Genomic DNA, 25,080 nt, shown 5'->3' on the forward strand with positions numbered 1-25,080 from the left:
ATTTCATAACGCGTGCTAATCGCTAGCATGAGAAAATTAATTACTTGTGATTAAAAAAATTAGCCCGATTTGAACTAAGTAATATCGTTTTTCTTAAATTCCTTCAAACACTCGCACTAGGCAAACACAAGCCGAAAAACGACATAAGATAGCCAGCTCTGAAAAAACCGCGAAACAAAGGCAAAATCAAAAATACAGAAAAAACTTTATGGCAAATAAACTTAAAGACAAAACAAATAGAGTATGCTTTGAATCTAGAAGGAATTATTGGAACCTACTATTTTGTCTCAGCTCACTTAGAAATGATCGATAATTTGGATAAACTCGCCAAGCTGAAAAAATAAGTCTCGCTTACGCGCTACGTATAGTGTAGATGCATTATAGCGCGAATAATTTAGCCCAGCATAATTGAAGATTTCACGAAAAAAAAACGAATAAAAAATTGCCTTATATTTCAGCTCTGTGCGACAAAATAGTCTAAGGGGCAGAGAATTTGTCATAATTTAAAAACCGTTCACTGAAATGTGCTACTTGCTTCGGATAAAGTGATCAGACCTATAACAATACGCTCGTATCTTCGCTTGTGTGATAACAAATAAAAACGACATCAATAAAATTCACGCAGCGATTTGATTCTTCTCTGAAAAAGAATATGGATATCATGCTCATTCTCGTTTTTTTCTCATGCCAAAACACAATATATCATAAAAATATATTCACAATTTAAACTAAAGGATTTTAGGGATACAGGATCAAAATAAAACAGCCTATAAATTAGCACAATAATTAAACAGTAGGGAAACTTCAATGTTTTCAGCGGTCTTCATCCTGCTCCAATTACTCTAGTGGATAATCTAGGCGAAAACTTTCTAGCATTTAGAAGCTAGTACATGTGACTGCAGACACTCCATGCACTAACATGGAAGGTGGTAAATGTTGAGTCAATACATCTAGCGGTTCCATGTATCTCTCGCAACTAGCCACGACTTCATTTTCTACCTCTTCCTTTTTCAATTGAGACGACGAGCAGTCCACACTAGCACTTACTGTGACCCCTATGCTGTGTTCTTCCCCTGTCGTGTTTGCGGGCATTGCCATTCGCTGTCTGACCTTGGAGATGTTTGGCTTCGGTAGGTAGAAGAAAGAGACGATGGTGTGACGTGAGTGTTGTCGGATGACGTCATTCAAATCCTAATTATACCATCAGTAAACACCATAAACCACGTTTGAGCACAAGAATCGAAACAAATAGTTCCAGACAGTTCAACACACAAAACATGAACATTAAATAAGTACATCGGTTTACCAGCAAAAATAATTACAGAATCATTGATTTATTTGAATCTCTAATAATAAATGATATATCCAGTCATTTTGACACTTTCAAATTACCTGCGTTCTAACGGTCAATTTCAGGTACCCCAAATCATCTAAAACATTGCCAATTTGTCGCAAAAACAAAAAAAATCACACAATAGAGGCTTCATTGGTTTCCATTCGCTTATTCATTCTATTAAATGTCTGAATTTTTCAATGTAGACCGTCACTTTTCCCCTCAGCAATTTAACACCCATGCCCAAACAAAGGTCCCCTTTGACCATTTGAAACTGTTTTATGACACCCATTCTTGACCGACCAACACAATAAGAACGATTTTTTTTAAAAAAATTTTTAGTTTTTTTTTTTTTTTTTTTTGGGGGGGGGGGGGGGGGGGTGATTATTTGGAGCTGCGACAAAAATTACGCAACTTTCATTTCTAACTCGAACTCAACAAAATTACAACAGACGATGATTTTGGAAATTTTTCTCAAAATCATTATTTTCAAAAATCAATTTTACTGATCTTAAGACAGGCGAAGCTGATACTCGCAAACACTAGTGAGAAAACGACAAAAACCAGCTCTAAAAAGAGAGATAAGAAAAAAAAGGCTTGAAAATTAAAACTTTTGCGGAATCGATCCGCAGTGTAATATTAGACTACGCTCGCTAAAGTTGGTAGTGTAAATAAATGTTCTCAACATTGTACTTTTAGGCTTAGACTAAAATAACATCCACCCACCCCCCCCCCCAAAAACGTTTAGGGCGGAGGATGTTAACTTGGTTCTGAGATCGAATTTTCGGCCAATCAGAAAAGAGCATTTCACACGCAGCGTTCAGCAAATTTAATTTAAATTGAACGCTGGGGTGGAGGCTCTTAACTTAGTCTATTTGCAAGGAGGATGTTATCCATATCCAACCCCTGTTTGTTCACCACAGCTAATCCAGTCCAGTCATGTCTAATCCGTAACTTGGTTCTAAACAAAACTAGTACTGCAACTTTACCTCAAAGTAGGACATAGGCAGCGATTTGTCTTTCTTCGGACTGCTACTACTTCTCATCTCCTCTTCGCTCATGGACAATGAGCTGTCCATCTGTTGCGTTCCTTTGCTTCCTAGTGCCAAGTGCGTATTGGCCAGTCTCTCCCAATCGAAGTTGGCCACCTCTGCTGAGATACGAAGCTGAAATGAAATTGAAATCAATTTTTCATTAGTCGATATCTATAAATATCACTATTCTCAGGTTTATGTCTGTTTGTGGAAATGTTTGTTACCCTGTTCCTGCTTAACGGCTCAATCAAAAGGACCCGAACTTTAAGCATAGTAATTAAAATATGTATCGCCAGTCACAGATTTTAACACAGAGGCGAAGCTGAGCTTCGCGCCACTTGCGATACATAAAGCCACAAATTGTGAAAAAACGACTAAAAACACCTGAAATTTTAGATGTTTGTCTCAAAATGAAACTTATTTTGATCAAAACGTGTGGCGGAACACAACAACCAGCATTAAACTAGCATAAAAAAATACCGATCGGTAACTATGGAGAAGAAAGCGGGATAAATGGTCGTAAAAATCCGAACGTATTTTAAAAGCAAAAAATGTTGAAACTTTTGATTTTTTGTCAAAAATTCGATATTCCATTAAATTGAATCGATTAGCACGCAAAAATTCTCAGACATCACCAGGAATTAGGTCAAAAAGTTGCACTGAACTAAGCCCAAACAAACTTAGACGCAAAAATTAACCGACAGAAAAATGCTGGCGAAAAAATTGTCCATTTTTTCGCTTTATCAAGTTTTGGTAGGTATACAAACGAACACCTAAATCACATTAGTCTAAGCTTGAATGGCAGATGAAAAAAAAACAATTAACAGAAAGAGAGAAAAGCATTAAATGTACTAGAAACAAATAGCGCAAACAAACCAAATTTGTTACACAGGTGATGCTTTGCTTCACAAACACTAACGAGAACACTACAAAAAGCAGCTCTCTAAAGTGCAATACAAAAATTTAGAAATAAGCCTCGAAATAGCAAAAATTCGGCTAGGTCTGAAACTTCGAACCTGCAATCTAGAGATTAAAAGTCTCACGCAATAACCACTCAGCCACGGAAGCTTAATTGGTACCAAACAGGTTTGCAATAATACACAAAGCTGATCACTAGTGGAACAATCAATCGTTCTACGAAATTATAGGGGCTTGAAAGCACTTAAGCAAAATAGAAATCACTTGACGAAAAAATTGATCAAAAATTACACCAAGAAAATTGCGAATTAACTCATGACTATAATTACCTTCGCCGAAAGAATATGATAAGAACAGCAGGCCGATCAAGAATTATTGAGGAAAAAATCCGAACAAAGTTTTATTGAAAAGCGAACAATCTCCAAAAAAAATCGACAAAAATTTTTTTCATGATTTTTACAACGTTTTTCATCAGAGAAGGTCGGAGAAGCGATTTCAAACTTCCAGAAATTTCAAAATATAAAAAAGACTGGTAATAAATTAAAAAACATTAGGCAAATAAGCTGACAGAATTAAAGCCGACTTTCAATACGCTGAAAAACAGCCAAAATACTTTCAGTAAAAAAATCATAAAAAGAATTGCATTTCCCCGCTAAAATGCAACCCCTATACAGGCAAAACACGTACGCTGAACAAGCTGCATATTTGTAAACTTACCATTTCAAACTTCTAAATTTTTACCATTCTGTGACCAAAATTATTTACGGTAAAAAAAGTCAATTACCGGGTTGCAACACCTTTGCTTATCGCAAGGGTAATTACTATTTGAAAAAAAAACAGCAAAGAAAAAAATTGCACTCGAAGATTATTTAGTATAAAATATTGTTTTGCTTGCCAGATCAAACAACATACCAAAATGTTCTGTGTAGATAGTATTCGTTTTCATTTTTTAATTCATACCATCAGGTGCGGATCTAGAAATTTCTCGAGGGGGAGGGGGTGGGGCGGATTTTCAAGAAAAATTTGAAAATTTTGTCGACCTTTTTTTAGGTTGACCAAATTGATTTTCTGATCTCTCTCAAATCACTATAAAGACCCTAGTTTGACAAAATTTTATGCGCCGGAGGCAAATTTGTGAAAAGGCAGGCCAAAAAAAAAGCGTTTTTAGAAAAAATTTAAGGTCAGTCAGTCAAAAATGGATATCTCAAAATAGTACAAAGTGGTGACCCTTTGCGTCCGCAGGGGGTCGAATCACTGAGAAGGGAGCCTATGCACCCCACCCCCTAAATCCGCTACAGCATACCATATAGCTTTTTCAATTTTAGCAAAAAATAACAACACATTCGTGGTTATTTCAACTTACTATTTAAAGCAATTTATCAATCACCGAATTAATTCAAGCTAAAATATTTGAAGAGTGGGGTAAAAAAAGCTTTCGAGTAAGAACGTATACGTTAAAAATGGAGTGGACCCAAAGTTCAGCTACATGGAGTGAGGGTGATATATTACAATAGGTGGTAATTTCAAGTTAAACAGCTGGATCATTTTTTGTTATACTTCGCACAGTATTTACAATTTATTTTAAAAGCCAAACTTTTGACAAAAGAAGTGTAAAATTTGAGTTTTTCAATAACGTTTTATCTGGCAGAACAACATATTTACAAAAATATCTAAGCAGCATGTACAATTGATTGAAATGACTATATTATGCATTACAGTTCTCAAATTTAATACATGCACTGTAGTTAAAATTACCACCAATTGCAACATATCACCGGAGTGAGAGAAAACGAGGACCAACTTGAATGAGTAGATTTTTTACAGCTGTGACGATATGTTGTCTGGAGTCATCTGTGGAGGGGATGAAGACGCGCAGCTTGCAGTGTTTCTTCCAGATTCCCTACAGCACAACACCAAATATACTCAATTAGTTCGATTCACAATAATAATTGCAAAGATATCATCATGATTAAAGAAAAGTCGACTGCTTTGCATATACCACAGGCAGACTTTATTAACTATACTTTGTTAATTGATGAGAAACATATATCACAAGAAGACTTTTACACAGCCCAACAAAGTTCTAGGGAGATTGAACCTCCAAAAATTTGAGTAAATTGTTTAAAATTTGTTTTTAAGCAAAGATTTTGGGTTTTATATAGTTAAAATCAGGTTTCTTGACTATCACGCAAAAATATTTTCTCTTATCCAGGTTTTCGGAGATTCAACTTTCCAAGAACTTTGTTGGACTCTGTAAGAGGCTTCTTGTGATGTGTTTCTCTTCAATTAACAAAGTAGTTTTAGCGTAATTTTTGATTAATTGAAAAAACCAAAATGACCCATTTTTGGGGTAAAATTTTGGTTGAGAATTTTTGAGAAAAAATTGCACCATATTAATTTTTATGAAATTCTAAGCAACTTTTGTTCTCGTCATTTTTTGTTTAATCTTAACCCAATTTGAGAAAAATGCGTTTGAAAATTCGAGTTTTGTTTATTTTGTCCGGTTAATTTAAATCAGCACTGTAGCAGAGCTTGTGAGTTAACAATCACCTTGGCTTCTTCCCCCTTACAGCTAGCCCCAAGAATACTAACGAAAATGCTCCCACAAGCAGTCATTTCTGTACTTTAAGGGACCTAGAAAGTTCTGGGGCAATAATGGGTTGAATGACTCAATATTAAACAAGGCCAACATACAGTTAGAAAAGCGTTAATAAAAAAATATAAGGCCTTGAGGGGCAGATAAAAACCAAAGAAAAAAACCAATGTTTTTTTTAAATATCGAAAAAATTGAACCCCCAAAAACTTTAAATCATTTGTCCTAATTTTGCCTTGAATAAAAACTCCTTTCAAGAAAAAATGCTAAATTTTAAAACATTTAAATGTAAAAGGAGCATCGAAATAAAACTTACAAAGCCGAAAATTGTTGAGCAGACACACATTGCGCTGAAAAAAAATTATTAGAAAAAATCAAAACTCAAAAAACTTTCAAGTCCTCTGAAAAAACATTTAGATAAAACATTTTTCTCTTCAAACGACTCAAAAAGAGGCCTCTAAGCTGATATATTACACCAAGACGAAACTGTGTTTCACAAACACTAACGAGAACATGACAAAAGCAGCTCTATAAAGTGCATAGAGAAAAAGTAGAAATAAGCCTTGAATTAGTTAAATTCGGCTACGCCGCGGATTCGAAAAAAGTATCTACAGATTATGAATATCACGCACTATACATACGGCCACTGACGCCTGATTGATTGCAACACTAGCCACAAATAAAGCAGAACATGCTATGCAATTTCCAATGCAGTGAAATTTCCATAGGTGAACACTTTCAATGAACACTGTTATTTGAGTAAGATTGGAAAAAAGAAGGTTGGTACTAATACACTAATGCTCGCAAACTCGCTAGTATAATAAGCCGAAACCTATTAAGACAAAAAAAAAACAAAAAAAAAGAAATCGAAAAGTAAAACTATAGCCATATAAAAAGTGCGGAGGGGAGCTCAAAAATTGCGTATCCCTGTAACTATCCAAAAATAGGTCAACTAAGCCGATAACAAAATGGCCAAAAAAAATCAAATCCGAATAAAGTGCTTAAGCGAAACAAAAAAAACAAAAAAGGAAATACGAAGTCAAGGTAAGTAAAATTACGAATTGCTGGCGTAAATCAAACACTAAAAGCAACATTCAAAAAAATGTGCAGTAAAAAAAAACGGATTCCACAATGTGGCAATTAAGCTGACAAAATATAAGCAGAAAAATTTCCCAGAATTTGATTGAATTATGAAACAAGGCACCACTAGTGACACAGAGGCGAAGCTGCGCTTCGCAAACACTTGCGAGAACACGATCAAAAAGCAGCTCTATCCACTGAAATAAGAAAAGGTAGAAGTAAGCCTCAAATTAGCATAAACTCGGCTACAAGTCGGATTCCAATCTGCGACCTAGCAAATTTGAGTCTCATGCATTAACCAATCAGCCACCGAGGCTTAAATTCCCCAAAAATTAGCCACCAATAACGCAGCTACATATGCTAATCAATTGCCAATTCGATGCAGCAAACGTTTCGTCAAATACAAACAGACTCAACTATGCATGTAATAAAACTGAAAGCATAAAACCAAATTATGTATTACTTATGCATTTCAAAAAAATGCGAGATAGATTGAGTTGGAAAATTTCTGAAATGAGATTTTTATCATTGTACTGCTGCTTGAAACAAATATTTTTTTTCGGTTCATTTGATGAAATAAAAATGCATCAGCTGTCGTAACTTTTCATTAATCAAATGTCAAAGCACATATGATATTATACTGCTACCACAGCCTACCGATTCGAAAGTGTCACCAAAAGTAGCACTTTTATTTGCGACTTAGATTTCTTTTTTCTAAAGAAAAGAAGTTCGTACTAATTCACTTTGCTTCGCAAGTGTTAAGACGAGTCCAGAAGTCCACTAGAGATGAGTCCTGTGAAAAGAGTTATTTAAGTGAAAAAGTCTAGAAACCGATTGCAATTCCCTTGCATATCGCAAAGGTTATAACATTAACCCAATTTGAGAAAAGTGGATCAATAGGTAAAACTTTTATTTCTCTGGGAAATCTGATAATTAAATTCCATTTTCGAATTTAAAATTCGATCACATTTTTCATGAACTTTGCACTTTTGCTGTTCGATAGTGGAGTTTGCATTCCTTTCAACAAAGGAAGTGAACTGAACTAAAAAAAAAAGAAATCATAAGTGAAACCGCGAAAAAGTAAATTTGAACCTGATCAAAGAACGAAAAAAAACCATCACCACCTATATAAGAGACTGTACTACGTTCTTAGAAACTTAAATACTCAAACACACCTTCATCATGAGTATACATGCTAGCTGTAGAAGGAACAAAGAGGACACTTCTGTAATGAATTTGGAGGCAGGCTGGAAAAAATCCACTAGCCACACATCGACATACATCTCTTCTCCCTTGCTCTTCTTCTGGCGTAGCTTCGAGAAGTCTAGACTATTGAAGTTCCTGGTGAGACACACATTCTTGCTCATCGTAATCAGGTCTTCAACTGTGCACACATACTCCACCAGAGACATACCTCGAGGAGAGTCCTCGTTTCGAACCTCGGGCAGGTCGTTCAACATGTTCTGCAGTTTGAACTTCTTGCGTCGTGAAAAATTGGACGTAGTCGTGTTGCGAGTCATGAACCTAATGCACAAAAAAAACTTTTTCAAATGTAAGTATAGTTGAAAACAAATTTGTTGTTACTTTGTGCAATTCAATAAGATTTGCGATGAATCGAGATTTATAAGTCAATTTTATCGTACATTTCGATGAAACTTTGAGTTACAACAATGTCCTGTACCTACGCATTCAAGAAACAAAAAAGGTAACTGCAATCCGAAGTCGTTAAATTTGCCTTCTATTTATCAAAATGATCTTGAAGCAAATTTCAAAATCAGAGAACAAACAAATAAAAAACCACCCTCAAACAAATAAAAAACCACCCTATCTTAATAAATGAAAAATCGATCATTCAGCGTTGAGAAGCACGTCTTTACTGGCCAATTCGACTTTGTCTTCTGTGTGACTCACCTAGCTCTGGCATCGGCTGAGATGTGAGTGGTGTTTCTCTGCAGATTATTCAGGGTGTCAACTGGCAGGTTGAAGTCGTAGAAGCCGAGGATCACGGTGTTCGGTTTCATGCCACCCAGACCCGAGAGACGAGCGAGGGCCATGACTCCATCTCGGATGGAACTGCTGATGGTCATCTCCACAAACGCCTTCAGCTGCAGGAAGTCAACCAGAGTGAGCCAGTGATTCGTCTTATCCGGGATAGGGTCACATTCGAACGCATCCCAGTTGGCGAGAAACACGTGGCCTAAAAAACAATTCGCTTTAACAAAGGAAGAGTTTCTGAAAAAATACCAAATAACGAGATATTTATCAACTTCAATTTGAAAAAAAAAATCATTTCAAAATTACGCTTCGCTCGCTAAAAAGTCAAACAGTCAAAACAAAAAATGATCGCACACAGATTTCAGTACGCTTTCAAAAAAAATGCTATGGTCAGAATTATACCACAGAGGCGCAGCTGAGCTTCGAACCACTTGCAAAACAAAAAGTGACTGACTATGATTGAAATCAAAAGCAAAAAAAAACAAGTCCCAGCAGGATTCAAACAACAAGCCTTTGCCGTCCCAAACAGTTGTGTTACACCAACGTCACATACGCCGGGTGGTTGATTGAATCTGAATTCATAAGTACCAAGGGGGAAGGGGTAACATAGACGACAATACCTGAGCAAAAACCTTTAATGCCGGAAAAAATTCGAAAAATTCTCAACTTAAAAATTTTAAGTCCCATTTCCCCTCATAACAACACATACACAAAAAACTTTTTCAGGTCGTCAAAAGAGGCGATAAGACGCTACTAACTCGATATAAAATACACCAAAAACTATAAACTTTAAAACCGAAAAAAGACGAACAAAATTGGAAAAAAAAGGTTATTTTAAGAAGTCAAGTTGGCCGGATACTAAACCTGATATTCAAAATGCTAACATGCTCACATTGTACCTGTTACAACAGAAAGGCCCAGTAGATGAAAGAGTCCATTGGATGAGTCTGTGCGCAACGTTATTTACGGGGAAAAACTAGTAGCCGATTGCAATACCCTTGCTTATCCAAACACCAAACGGATACCTTGATAACCAATACAAACAAACAGATATCAAAACCCCACCCCCAAATTTGGCACGTACTTGACTATTACAACATCAAGTTTTGACTAAACTCAATTGTTTACTTCACATCAAGTCAGTGACATCTTCTACGTTGTTTGAATATGTACTGACCAATGATATAGAGTCCACTTTTCTTCAAGTCGTTCACAAAGGAAAGCAAAGGAACGCAGCTCTTCGGGTTATTGACCAGCAACAACACTTGAGGCCTCCAAAACTTCACGTGATCTTTTCTTGGATCCAACCGTAACAAAAACTTCCTCACGACGTAGAAGCTCAAGCCCTGACTGATCGAACCCCAGCCAGTAGACGGCCCAATGATTGAGATCAAGACAATAAGTACGACCAAAATGAGTAAATTAACAGCCGCGTAGACACGCGAAATCAGAAAGATCATCGTTATACATCCGAGCATTCCGAGAAATGATATGTGCCAAGAAAAATATACCAAAGAAATAAACCATGAGGAAAAATATGGAGACCATAGGCGCCAATAAGTTAACATTGCCAATAAATAGAACTAGTTGGACTACAAATGCGGTGAAAATTACACATAAATAAGGGTTTCCACTCTTCGTAGAAAACACGGCGAAAGGCCGTGATACAACTCCAAAAACTTCATCTTTAGCAATTGCATACAATACCCTGGAGCCGCCAATCATCGCGCTTAAAGCCGCAGACATTGTAACTAAAATAGTTCCAATAAAGACTAAGGGAGGCCAGAAATTGATAGGCTGCAGGAACGTGTAGTTCATTTGGAGTAACTCTTTTGAGCAGGTAAACGCCGCTAGAATATACATAATGGCGTATACAATGAAAGTGTACAATTGGGCCAACAGAGTTCCCTTAGGAATGGAGACGGAGGGGTCTTTGAGTTCCCCGGACAGGTTAGCCCCGGCTAGGATTCCGGTGCAGCCGTTGAAAACAATTGCAAACACTTGTATGAAGTCATAGGTGTCGTGATTGGAGTAGTCGGCCGAGTAGTGGGCTCCTTTGTTCTCGTCATATGTACGGTCATGCCATCCAGTGTACCTGGTAGAAAGAACAACTAATTTAACAAAAAGAAGAAGCTGCATTACATTACACACACAAGCAAAAACTGCAAATATGAGCTCTAAAAACTCCACAGCAGATGAATACACCGGTAAAAGAATTTGTGACAGCGGGGGATTTGACCCAGTATCTTCAGTCACATAGACAAAAAGTCTGCAACTTAACCACTGCCACGTACTTAGACGTCACCCATATTTATTGACATGAAAAAGAAGCTATTATCATGCGCATAGGACCGAACACTCGAAGAAGATTCTCAATCGAAGTCCTTTAAAATGTCCAACGACTGAGTTTTTTTTTCGAAATTTGTGAATATTACGCTCTGACTGATTGACAAACATTTCGCGCATTCGTTCCTTCACGCACGAAAGTTGCTATAACCTGGCTGTTGACTGGTTGTAGAATTCGCTGCTGTCCGAGGGCAGTGCTACGTCCATGCCACCTGCAATGAAGAAGTTGACGATGACACATCCTATCACTGCATTCACAATGATGAAGATGATGAAGGTGCTCTTGGCGTAGAGGGCTCCCCCGAAGGCACAGCCAGTCAGACACAGCACCAACATGGCCGTGCTGCGAAACAAAACAGGTTTTGGCGAATACTTTACAAACTGAAAAAAATCATTCGTTAATTTTTAGCATGATTTTAGACGACAGGATACTGGCATAATTTTCTCGACAGTTTTCATAAATTTGCAGGGTTATTTCAAAGCTATCTTGCGTATTTTTTTGGTTGAGAAAATATATCATTTTGACATACAACAACTGGAGACATTTGCTTTTCCAAAGCTGCGATTCATGCGACGTGCTGAACCTTTTCGTAACTTTTTGAAATCAAATTAATCTCCTTCGCTTGCAATAAATTTTGCTATCACCATTTTAAATCCCGATGAGATTGAGGGTGTCAAGTAGACATACCTGTATAGCAGCTGGTGCCAATAGCTCTCTGGCAGAAAATTCGCCAGGGTTCCACTTTCGCTTCCAAAGGAGTCCACTATGGCCTCAGTCATGGACATCAAGTATGTACCACATGACAGTAGTTGGGAGATGAACAGAAGCACCCCTAGGGCCCCTCCGAACTCAGGGCCCAAAGTGCGACTGATCATGAAGTAGGCGCCCCCTGCCTGCACTTCGCCATTGGTTGAGATGGCACATATGGAGAGACTAGTCATCAGCACCAGAAGGTACCCTACAAGTGCAAACTGCCCATTACTCACAAACTGCATGCAATTCATGCACACAGAATGTATCAACTTGATGAAGTGTGTGCTGCTTTCAGCTTTAGGAAAACCCATTCGTCGAAAATATGAAAGACAATTAAAATGGGTTTAGAGATTACGAACACTTTAATTTATCAAGTAAAACCTAAAACCCCTGTATCATGAGATCGATAGAAATATGTTATGATAGTATGTATGACCAAGTAAGATAGTTGCCCCGCACCCCCCCCCCCAAAGTTTGAAATCACGAACCCGCAAACTTTGCAACAACCTCAAAATAAAACACAGAGGCGAAACAGAGCGTTGTACCACTTGCGTTGCAGCACAAACATAAAACATAAAGTTGAAAAAAAAACTGGATGAACCAAGATGTTTTTATGTCTCGATAAAAAACAACTAGTGGCCCAGCTAAAGCTGGAGGTAGCTGTTTGATATTTTTGGATTTTGTTATACTGATGTGGAAGGAAATGGGTCAAAATTTTAAAAATTGGAGAAAGTAAAATAAGTGAGAAGACTGAGAAATTTTAAGAAATTGAAATTTTCCTAAGGACATCTTTCTTACAAAAATAGAAAGTCACCGCTTCTGCGGGAAAATACCTTGCAACCGGTTCTTTCAATTGAGTTTTTCATCTCAGAATTGAGTGGATAGTTTCTAAGAAAATCAAAAAGTTTCTAAAAACGGTCGAAAGTTCACATACTTGACTTTCTTAAAGCCATAACGTTTTTCTGCAAAACAAAATTCGTGGTCGTTTGAGCAGAGAAAACTCCCAAAACCAAATTTCTTGATTGAAGAAGTTAATCAGTTTTCTTAGCTTAAGAATTGGCAGGGTAGTTTTCGAGTTCCAAAAAAAACGGCCAATAAATCAAAATTTGACTTTTTCGAAAATCATGCATTTTTACATACAAAAATTTTGGTGTTGCAGCCGCTTATGCTGAAGAGAAGATTCACACAACCTGTTGGTTTTGCGACTATGAGAAAAATCATAAAGAATCAAAAAACGGTCAAAAAGTCGAATACCTGACTACTCCGAGGGCCTTTCTGTGTAAAAAGTTTGAGCGTAGCCGCTTATGCAGGGGAGCTTCCAAAATTCATTCTATTCATTGAACTCAAGTCTCAAATTTGTGAAAGCAGTTTTTGACACAGAGGCGAAGCGTAGCTTCACATTACTTGCAATAGAAAAATGACTAACTATAATTACCAGCAAACGAAAAGACAAATAAAAAACGATCGCTTTTTTGTCGAAAAAAGTAACTGCAATTGCAAAAAAGTCTTGCAACAAAATTATCTGCATAAAGAGAAACTTTACAAGGGGCTTTCAAAATGCTAAAAAAAACCGAACCTTTCTGCTGCACCTAAGCCGACAAAAATTAGCAGACACGAAAAATTAACATTCGAACAACTTCAGTTTCCATAAAAAACACAGGTCCCGACTGAAATCGAACTTCTAGGATTTGTCGTCTCAAGCATGGCTTTACCTTTCCACCAAATGCATTGAACACTCTTTGAATTTAAAAAGTAAACAACTGCCAAAACTTTTAATTAACTGCATGAAACAAAACACAAAAATGCAAAACAAAAACGCAAAACTTCTTGAAACTCATTTAATTGTCCAAAACCGGAATATACTGAAATATTTTTAAATTTGAGTTAAAAAATGTCCAATTTTAGGCAAATTTCGTGCTTCGGCAACTAAGCCAACAAAAAAAAGCAGACAACCAGAAGTCCGACAAAAGTTTTTTTGACGCGCGGACAATTTTCCGCTAACAAAAAAAAACAGTTCCAGGCCGGATTATTTGCGTTAGTTCTTCGCGACATGCCCGAATTAGCGTCTGATTTAATATTAAGCAAAAGTAAAATGATTCAAGTGATTCTGTTTAACTAGTTGTTAACCCGAAAAAGTCTATATTCCGTTCGAGAACGCTTGTTAATTATAAGCGTAAGAAAAATCAAAAATATGAGTCAAATATTCCCCCAGAGAAATTTCGAACAATTTAGACAAATGGATAGAAACAAGGATAGCTGTTTATTGTGCACTGTGCAAGTAGCACAGAATGTTCCGACCAGTTTGAAAAAATTACAGCAAAATTATTTTTTCATATTAGGTTCGTTTTTTCGGCGTGGTGTGATTGAAGAATCTGAGCAAAAAAGTAGAGCTTAAGCATTTTCGTCAGTCGTTGTAACATATGCACATTATGTTACGTTATTGGACGTTATATGCACATATGCACGTTATTGGAAACCAATTTTTTAAGACAAAAAACAAGAAAAAAATCAAAAAAGTTAATTTTTTTCCTAATTTTTCCCCTTGGTTTTTGAGGTTTTCGATTCCTAAGATGAAGCTATTAACTCCAAAAACTAAGTTCATTTGAGTAAAATTAAACTTTCAAGGCCTAAATTAAGCATAAACAAGCTAATGTAAGCCTGCTCACTCTCTCGAAATTAAAAATTTCAAACCGGTTTTTCTCGACACTGGGAACACTTTTTGAAAGTTTTGAAGTCGTTCGAATCACAACTGAAAAGGCTTTAATTTGATATATCACTCAACCCAGTGCGATGAGTATTCAGGGTAGCTGACTTAGCGTGGAAAACAAAAAAAAACAAAAACACACCCGAATACAAAGTTCCTCCCCATTTTCAATGGTCGGAACAAAAACAGACTAGGGGAGTAAGCAAGCACACAGAGGAGTGTACGGTTTCCCATTGATGTATATTTATTCAAATAGAAAGAGTAGTTTTATATCTAGCTATAACTTCTGCAAACAATGAAAACAATTCGAAAGCGTCTCAAAAAAGTAAAATAAAAAAACTCTCAACCGATTTTCATATTAAATGAATTTGTCAACAGGAATTATTGAGCCTACGAAACTACACAATATAAGTTGACTCAGCCGAAACCGTTTAATCGAAAAAAAAATTAAATTTATGTGAAATCAGACTTGGTATAATGACAAATTACAGAACTTTCAATTATAGTAAAAAATATATTGAGAACCAAAATAAAATCCATGCTTTACAAAGAAGGCCGATAAAAATTAGTAATAGATCTTATAAATACCATTTAAAAAAACGGAAACTGAAACGACAGAAACTAGGCCGAAAACCACGAATCCGAAAAAATGCAATGTTTATTCAAGATATTCATTTGAAAACAAAAACAACTATTACCCGAAACGTACTCCACCTATTTACTATCTAGATGTTATTTGAATTTTCAGAAATTAAGTCTTGAAATTAATGTCTTGAAATTTACCATTCCTACAAAATAGACCATTCTGTAAACAAAGTTACTAACCGAAAAAAATCAGGTACCCGATTGCAATACCCTTGCTCATCTTTTTTTCCTAAAATTCTACGATATAATTTAAAAAGCATTTTTAATAGCAGTTTTTTTCTTAAAATCCTAAGATATAATTTAAAAATTAATTTCTCTGCCATGTATAACTTAGGGAGCCAACTGTTTTACTTGCACGTATGAGCAAAACAAGCAGAAAGTGTACTCACCGACAGACAGAATGACTAAAGCGATATAAATTCCACACTGGCCCACGGCGATTCCCACTCTGAGAAAGAGGACCAGACTGAACATGGCCAACACACAGGGCATGAACACTCCGAACAAAGTGTCCAGAGTTCTGACCGAGTCTCCGGAGGACCCGGTAGTTTGTGAGTTGGAAGCTGTTTTACGACTCAGACTGTTGGTGAGGAAATTAAATGAGGCAATGCCATTGTTCGTCCTCCCACTTCCACTTCCCCCGCGGTGGAGAAGATCCCCGCGTAAGTCCATGTACTCCTCACTGCTCCCTTCCCACAGAGGAATTTCAGCGTCGTTATTTCCTAAATTTGACAACCAGAACTCCATTTTTTATAGCAAAGCTGTAAAGACTGACATCAGTAACCCGTTCCCTAAGGTGCCCTCGCCGTCAATATACACTGACTTGAATGTCCTAGCGTTTTGGGAGTACTTAAAACTTTATTAGTTAGACCACCCTAAAAATATGGTCGACCAAAAAAAATAGTCAACAAATTTTTCGACAAATTTGAATAACACAAACCATAGTCATCGGTCACGTGAGTGTTGCGATCGAACGGCATGGTTGTCGTGTCGTCTGGTGTACCATCTGTCATTCGTTCGTACGTAGATGGAGTAGATTGAATGTTGCCACCCATTATAAGGATAACAACACTAACACATCCAGTACATTCACAAGTCGCAAGTAAAACAGTTCTACTCGACCACTATCTGTCTTGTTACAGGCTGCTGAAACAATTACGCCTATTTGAATACTTTCTTAACAGCTTTGTTGAAGCACGCAATCTACACATTAACCAGAATACGGTCAACTAAACATACTTGCATTTAGTTAAAGTAGAAGTAAACAGAAGCAGAAATACGCTTCTGGTCTCTCATGAACCGAAAATGGCCATCAAGTTGAACAAAATTTTTCATGTTTTCAGTACAAAAAAAATGCAATGGTGTGTATGAGATGAGAAAATGCATATGCATAAAATCAGAGACAAACTTCAGATTTCCAAACACTAATTTTATAGAACGCCTTTCTAACACACTTAAAACTGTTTTTTCTCTATGTTCGTTCGCACCTGTGTTTTTAACAAATTTGACCCAAGCTGACTCTCAAATTGCATTCCAGAGCTTGGATGTGTAGCTTACCCAATAAATAGCCATGGATATTATCTGAATGTCTAAGAGACCAGAAAAAAGTAAGCGTGTTCAAACAAGACTTCCCCAAATTTACAACTGCTAAGTTAAGTTTCAAGCTAAACCTAATTCAAAATACCCCTCGATTTACATGTTTGGCGAACACAACAAAATTAACAGCAGCAAGCATCCGCAGAGCAAAAGTATATTCGATTTTCTTTGGAAGTTTAATCGATAAAGTACAGCACATTGAATCTATTTGCTTTACAAGAAATTTCATAATTGACGCTTTTTGCACACAGAAGCGAAGCTGAGCTTCGCACCACTTGCAATACACAATAAAGCTTCAAAATTCAAAAGACTGTGCCTTAACGAAAATTGAAAAACATGAAAGAATTTTTTTGAAATCGTAGGCTCAAAAACCATTGCAATTCTTATAGAAGTCAATTACCATAAAAAAAAAGATGGATTTGGACTTAACTTCTTCTTCTCTTTTCTAAAAAATTGATGAAAACGATGAGAAACATTTCGGTCAAAAAATTGATATACGATAACTCCTAAGTGTACTCAAAAACTGTACAATAGATCTTGCAACCAAACAACCTGCATACCCAATAAGAACAATCGGGGATAAAGGCCATATCCACTATAGAGTAAGATGACAATGAAGAAAACGAAAAACTAAATTTCAAAAACATGAATGCAAAAATTAATAACAATTGCCACAAAAAAACTGGTAGAAAATCTGAAAATACTCTGAAAGCTTATGAAAATAATGCAAAATCATCAAGAATTATCAGTTATGCAATTTATACACAACGGTAAAAGAGCTAAATCACAACAAAAAAAAACATGAAAAATTTTTCAAAAACTTCAGCCAGAAGGAACCACACGCCTCAGTATCCTGCAGAAGTTGCCGCCACTTTCCTTTGTAGACAAAAAAGTCGAATCTAATAAGCAAAAAAAATTTGGAGAACTACCAATTATTTTGATTTTTTTTGTGACAAATTGAAACAATACGTTTCACCATCATTTTCAATCGATTTCAAATAAAATTGCTTAAACCTAAAACACACCTTACTAACTAAAAGTAAAACTAGTTTCACACACTTTAAGAACAAAAAACAATCAGACACTATTCATCCGAAAAAAAACTGAAATTTATTTGAAAAAATCTAGCAGAAATTCAAAAAAAAAATTATTTCTAAGAAAAAATTTTGGCACCTATAGAAACCAGGAAACCATAATCTAGTTTAAACCTCACGAAGAAGAAAAGAAAGTATCAAAAAATCTACCAATAAATTACAGAATTAATAACTCGACAAGTAAGCCGACAAAAACTGGGTCGAAGTCAAAAAGCCGACAAAAAAATCAACTTACATCTAAAATTCTTTTTCAGCTGTAAAACAGTTAACACTTTAGAAATATAGAAACATTTGTAGAACGCCAGATTTTAGTCATCCTGTGGACAAAGTTTTTTACGTGAAAAAAGTCTAGTACCCGATTGCAATATCCTTGCGCAAGGGTAAAAAAAGTGAACTATTTTGAAAATAATCCGATGAGAATTTTGACAACTAGCAAAAACTTCTGAAACTTAATTTGAAGCTTAATATTTTTGCGCCAATTTCATATGTTATGTAGGAGAGCGTTATTCGCGTTCCATTTAGCAAAGGAATGGAGCTTGAAAGAAAACTAACGTCAAACAGTCAAATTGTTTAACTTAGCAATAAATTCTGTCATGTTTTTTTCAGCAAAATTTCGTATCATTTCATTTGAAAACTCATTTCTTGATTTCTTCATTTGCACCGAAACATCGATGAAAAATTCTTTAACTCTGCATGCAAAGACACAGCTCTTCAAAAACTGTCAATCTCAGAACTCTCAAGAAATTTCAGTTTATGCAAGAAAGACTAGCGCCAATTGCAAACGAGTTCAGTCGGTAGCTGTTCAAGTAAAGTAGCACAGAATGTCCTGATCAGAGAAAACAGAGCTAATCATTGAATTTGTTAAAATTCAATAATAAAGCAAGTAAGAAAAACAAGTAAGATTTGTACGAAAAATTGTTTACGGGAATAAAGTTTAGTTCCCGATTATAAGATACTTGCAAATGTAAAAGAAAAAAAGGTTAAAATAGGCCTTGAAAAATAATATCTGCAATTTGCCGGAATTGAAACTCTAGCCTCGAAATTAACAGTCACTTGTCCTCGCATCTGAGCCATTGCCGCTTGATAATCGTCAAGCACTAGCCAACTTTAAACTAGATACAAAAGATGCTCTTTAATTTCCGATGCTATGCAGCAAAATTGCCAACAATTGAACACTTTTATTTACTACTTGAACGATAAATAAATCGATTCATAACATAACTCTACGCTCGATTGTGTAAAAATAACGGAAATATTAAATGCAGACACGCTTAATTCACATCTGCTGACCACATATGTCTGTTGGCAAAAAAATGCAGTGAGTTTTTTTGAATGTTCCCATTTGCTAACGCTTACTTATTGCAAGCGTAATGATTTGAAAAAGGCTTAAGTGTTCTCAGAAACATCAGTTGTTACAAAACATGAAAAAAAAATCTTCGAAAACCAAATTAACTAAATTATACAATCATAAATACTCCTCAAATTTAAAGTTCAGATTATCTTATCGAAAATAAGGTTTGATGACCATGACTTATCATCCGATTACCCTATAAACTTTCTGTTTAGCAAATAAAAGAAGAAGCACACAACCGAAATGAGTAAAATTTCTCGTTGAATATCGAAAACCTTCTAGAGAGACCAGAAAGTCTTTATATGGCATAGCATCAAATGCTCAAATGAAAATCAAGGCGACACAATGCAAAAAAAACCTATTCGACACAGAGACGAAGCGGAACTCGCACCACATGCGATACAAAAACTTGAGCCCAAAATGAAGCGTAAAAACAGCGACATGTTTTGTATTTTTTGAGAGATCAAAAAAATGCAAAAAGTACGTACGATGTAGCTTTATTCTAGCACTCATGATTCATAAAGGCTTAAAAACTTAAGCCAGGCGTGTGAAACATTTGTTAAGTAGAACATAGCCGATCGAAGATTGGTAAATAGTAATGAACGCAATAAAAAAATAGTAATAGTAAAATAGTAATAAACATAAAAAAATAAGAAAAAATAGATGCCCTTTGAGCTCCTTGACTTTCTAGAACAGTTTATGATTGGCACTTTTTTGAAAACATGAACCCAACTTGAGAAAACTGGAACTCATGGATTTTTTGATTGTTGACTATTGATTTTTGCTGAACCGAGGTGTCAAATGAAAAATGAATTCACTGTGAATCAAGATACCAAATAATTCAAGTGCTTTTGTTAAACTAGTTGTTTACCCGGAAAAATCTATATTCCGATTCGACAACGTTTGCTAATCACAAGAGTAAGCAAGGTGAGATTGTACAATTGAGAGCGAAATAACATTGGGTTGAGCTTTTGTTTCCTGGCAAAAGGTTTTGCCAAAAGTGAGAGGTGGATTGATTTACAGAACCCAAACATAGCCAACGGATTGTTGGTAAAGAGTCAAGGAACGCAAATAAATAAAAAAAAACTGACGTGTTTTTTTTTGAAAAAACCAAATTCGCCTTTTCAAACCAAAAAAATATATGGCCTTAAAGGTACTTGCATTTCAAGAGCAATTTAGCACTGGCACTTTTTTGATAAAATTAACCCAATTTAAGAAAACAGGACTATTAGGAAAATTTTTCATTCCGCTGGGAAATCTAAAAATTAAATTCCACATTCGAAGCTAGAAATCAATCAAGTTTTTCGTGTCATTTCAGCTTTCATAATTGGTGAGTGCATGCATTTTGCCTACCTTCAGCAATTGAACTTGAATTGAACTCAAATAGTGCATATATAACCGAGTGCATACATTTGTGCAATTATAAGTGTGAATGCAATTCTTTTGATATTAGAGACTAAGACTTTTCCTGGCAAGAAAAAAAATCAAAAAAATCATCACGACATGTAGAAGAGTCTGAACTACATTCATCGACTCTTCAACAACCAAAAAAAAATTACACAGAGGTGAAGCTTCACTTTGCAAGCACTAGCGAGAACATGACAAAACGCACCTCTGGAGCTCAAAAAATTGAAATAAGAAAAGTATAAATAAGCCTCGAATTAGTAAAAATTCTGCGAAATCTAGGACTCGACCCCAAGACCTACTGCGACCTAGAAATTATGAGTCTCACGAACTAAACACTCATCCACTGACGCTTAGTCCATCACATGCTATGAAATTTCCAATGCTACAGATCGTGACTATAGCAAAAAGACACACAAGTGAACACTTTTATTTGCGAGTTAGGTTAGAAAAATAGAAGGTTCGTAATAAAAAAACTAGCTGCTCGCTAGCGTAAATAGAGGAATTTCTGTAATCAGAAGAAAACTAACATCAACTCACCTAACAAATTTCTTCAACCAAACAGTTTATCAAGAAACATGCGAATAATTGCTAAATAAGTTTAATTCAACAAACAACTCTCCTGTCATAAGTTCAGCTCAATTAAACTCAATACTTGCCAATTCTAACGTATTGCCATGATTTATGAACTATCAGTTTGTTGAACTGAAATTGCTGAAGACAATTGACAATTAATTCTTTCTATTCAAAGGTTGCAATATGGCAGCTATATTCGGTTGAATTTGAAGAAACTCGAGGCAACACAATGACTACTTCTCAATTTTACTCATCTTGAGGTTCTCCTAGATTTATTGATTAAGCACAAGTTTGTAATTTCAAAACATCTTTTTTAACCACTAACCAGGTAGCGAAAAACAACTTGTACTCAATAAAAGCTCGTACCAATCAGACGAATACTAGAAAACAGACAGGCCAGTAAGAAGACAGTTTTTTGAATAAATATTTATCTTTTGTCACGCAAAAATCAAAATATCAATTACAAGACAATTAACCAATTTTCTTATATAAAAACGATCTCAGATTCCCCGTAGTAATTCCTGGACTATATCAAATGAGTAATTTTATTTTAAGAAGTTATTTCAGATACCAAAAGAAAAGCTAAAATTTCAGCTTGAAAACATCGCCAATTTCTAATGAATATAATAGCATCAGAGTTAAAACATGTCAAACTTGTCTGCCAACTAAATGTAATTCAATGGATGTTCTCTGGTTGCTGACCGTGCACCTTCACTAGCATGGAAAACATTATTCAAAATCAGACTTGGTAAAATGACAAACTAAAGAACTTTCAATTATAGCAAAAAAAAATAATCAAATTAAAATCCATGCTTTACAAAATCGGCAAAAAAATAGTGCCAGAAAATATAAACGATTTTTTGAAAAGATGGCCGACAAACAGTTGGATAAGAGTCAAGAAACTCAAGTAAACAGAAAAAAAATTATTTGAGAAAAAAATTACTGACCGAAACGTAATATACCTATTAAGTCTTAGATGAGGTAGTTTTATTTATTTTTCAGGAAATTGGACATTTCTTGAAATTTATGATTCTTACAAAAAATGACAAAGGTTAAACAAAGGTATTTATTATGTAAACAAAGGTATTTACGGGAAAAAATTAAGTACTCAATTGCAATAACCTTGCTTATCGCAAGGGTGAAAAAGAAAATTTCAAAAAAATTATCAATCAAACTGAATAAGGCTAGCTTTGATACAAATCATGCCAAGACAATAGAACGCGAAATTAGCATCAAAGAAAATTACCGAGCGGTAAAAAAAAAAGCCAAAAAAACCTTGTCGGAAACCCTTTAAGCCGAAAAGAAATTCAACAAGAATGAAGACTTGTAAAAATTATTAAGTCGCCCTCAAAATGCACACACACATATATACACCATCTTTTCTCTCATCAAATTAATCGGCCAGTAAAATATGAGCAGAAACCTATTTATCCGAAAAAAGGATAAAAAACAAAATAAATGTCGAAATAATATATCTATCAAACTGATTAAGGCTAGTTTTGAAACAAATCATGCCAAGACAATAGAATGAGAAATTAGCATCAGAAAAATTACCGAGCGGTAAAAAAAAAGCAGAAAATACCTTGTCGGGAACCCTTTAAGCCGAAAAGAAAGTCAAGAAGACTGAAAATTTATAAAAAAAAAGTTATTAAGTCCCCCTCATCCTCAAACACACACACGCGCGAAAACTTATTCGCTCATTAAACGAAACAATTTATGCTAGTAAACCGATAAAACATGGACAGAAAGCTATAAAGCTGAAAAAAAGGGATAAAAAAACAAAATAAGACAACTAAAAAATATCAAAATAATTTATCTATCAAAATCAATAAGGCTAGTTTTGAAACTAATCATGCCAAGACAATAGAATATGAAAATTGCATCAGAAAAACAATGGCCGAGAGGCAAAAAAGCCGAAATTTTTTCGGAAACCGTTCAAGCCGAAAAGAAATTCAACAAGACTGAAGATTTACAAAAAGTTATTAAGTCCCTCTGCCGACAAATCTTGAGCAACCAAACGTAAATCCGACTATCGAATTTTTACCAGAAAAACCCTTTACAGCGATTAAATTTCAAGACTTTCCCATTCCTCCCTCCAGCCTAGTAATAAAAAATGTAGCCTCAGTACATTGTGATTTTAATACTATGGGGAGGAGCTTCAATTTTCTGGGGGTGTGCGCTAAAATGGGAAAGACTGAAAAAAGCAAAAGAAGTAAATATTTCGTTCATTGAAACTTAAAAAGCAAGGATAGCCGGATGAAAAACGAGCAAAAATGTTATACAAGTAGCAAAAAAGCAAAAAATTTTAGAAATAAACTAGAAACGTAACAAAAAATACGCAGCAGAGCAAAGCCGATAACCTTAGAGCAGAATAAAAACTGTTTTCATAAAAAGCCTTTAGAGTTTTGGGTCCCCTAAAACTACAATGAACAACGCTTGCAACGACAAGGAAATTTGCTTGCAGCGCAAGAAAATCTATGATGTGGCACCTAAGCCGACAAAACTTGAGCAGACTAACGAAAGTTAGACAATTCAATTTTACCTTGAAAAAAATATATATCATTTATACTGAAAAAAAGGTGTGGCCGGGACTCAAACCACAATTTTAGAATGTGAAGGCGATTAATTTACCTCCCGACCAAGTGAAAAGGAACCTGGCAGCTGTTTGATAGAAAAAATCTAGTTCCTGATTACATGATACTTGCTGTATTGAGTGTAATTATGTGCCAAAATAGAACACCCGACCGGGAGTTTCAGTATCTCGCGTCCTCGCATCAGCGCCAATGACAGTTGTCAATCTGCAACGAAAAAAGCAGGTACCGCAGATGCTATTAAACAGCCAAAACTATGCAGCAAAAAGGCCACCACATGAACACTTTTGTTTGCGAGATGGGCTGTAAAAAATGAAGATTCGTAAAATAAAATTATACTAACAAGTTTGTGCAATATTTAATTTTACTTGGGTACCACTAAGTTTGTACGGCTTAAATAAAAGCTTACTCTTCTATTATGAGCCTGCTCGCTCAGTTTATTTGCTTGAAATTGAACTCGAAATTAAAAATTACAAACCTATTATCTCATCACTGAAACAACTTTTATGAATTTCATTAGCAGAGTTTTTTTTAATCACGAACAACTTTGTTCCAAAATACTGCATCAAAACTTCGTCTTACCTGGCACTGTTTTGCTCCTTCTCCACCGAGAAATGAAAAGAAGCAAGAATTTCAGCAGGTATAACAATACCTTCACAAGTTTTAATCACTACATCACTCTAAAAGTTTTGATTCCTAATAAATATTCAACACAACGCCATAGCCTAGCAGCTGAAGCTGTTCTGCAGTAAAATAATAAACAGAGAAGCCGAGCTTTTCACAACTTGCCAAACAAAAATGGATCACTATGATTTACACCAATGAAAAGACATCCAAAAATTTAAAATAAAACTAGTCTAAATAATTGTTTTAAATAAAATTAGCCTAATTGTTGTGATAAACTTAATAAATAATTTTCATAAAATGGCATGCTGAAGTCTTGATATCACAACATGGCTAAGACACGGACAATTAAACCCTGTGGCCGTATCGGATCACAGCGCTCAGAAGCTTGTTTTTGTGGAAACCCAGGCGATCCTGGCTTCATGGTGGGATGTGACGCGTG

General features: G+C 35.6%; 1 protein-coding gene across 1 annotated transcript; it reads right to left on the reverse strand.

Annotated features, from left to right (window-relative positions):
* Positions 1-700: 700 nt before the first annotated feature.
* LOC134841123 (solute carrier family 12 member 9-like) lies at positions 701-24,697 on the reverse strand. The gene is given in 12 exon segments (XM_063856912.1): positions 701-1,191; positions 2,323-2,499; positions 5,087-5,185; positions 8,134-8,482; positions 8,870-9,155; positions 10,131-10,468; positions 10,470-11,048; positions 11,451-11,642; positions 11,988-12,258; positions 15,792-16,124; positions 16,343-16,548; positions 24,597-24,697. Coding segments are annotated over 11 exon segments (3,054 nt in total). The 5' UTR covers positions 16,458-16,548; positions 24,597-24,697; the 3' UTR covers positions 701-876.
* Positions 24,698-25,080: the final 383 nt, after the last annotated feature.

The sequence above is a fragment of the Symsagittifera roscoffensis genome, chromosome 3, assembly GCF_963678635.1.
Source record: "Symsagittifera roscoffensis chromosome 3, txSymRosc1.1, whole genome shotgun sequence".
NCBI classification, from domain to species: domain Eukaryota; kingdom Metazoa; phylum Xenacoelomorpha; order Acoela; family Convolutidae; genus Symsagittifera; species Symsagittifera roscoffensis.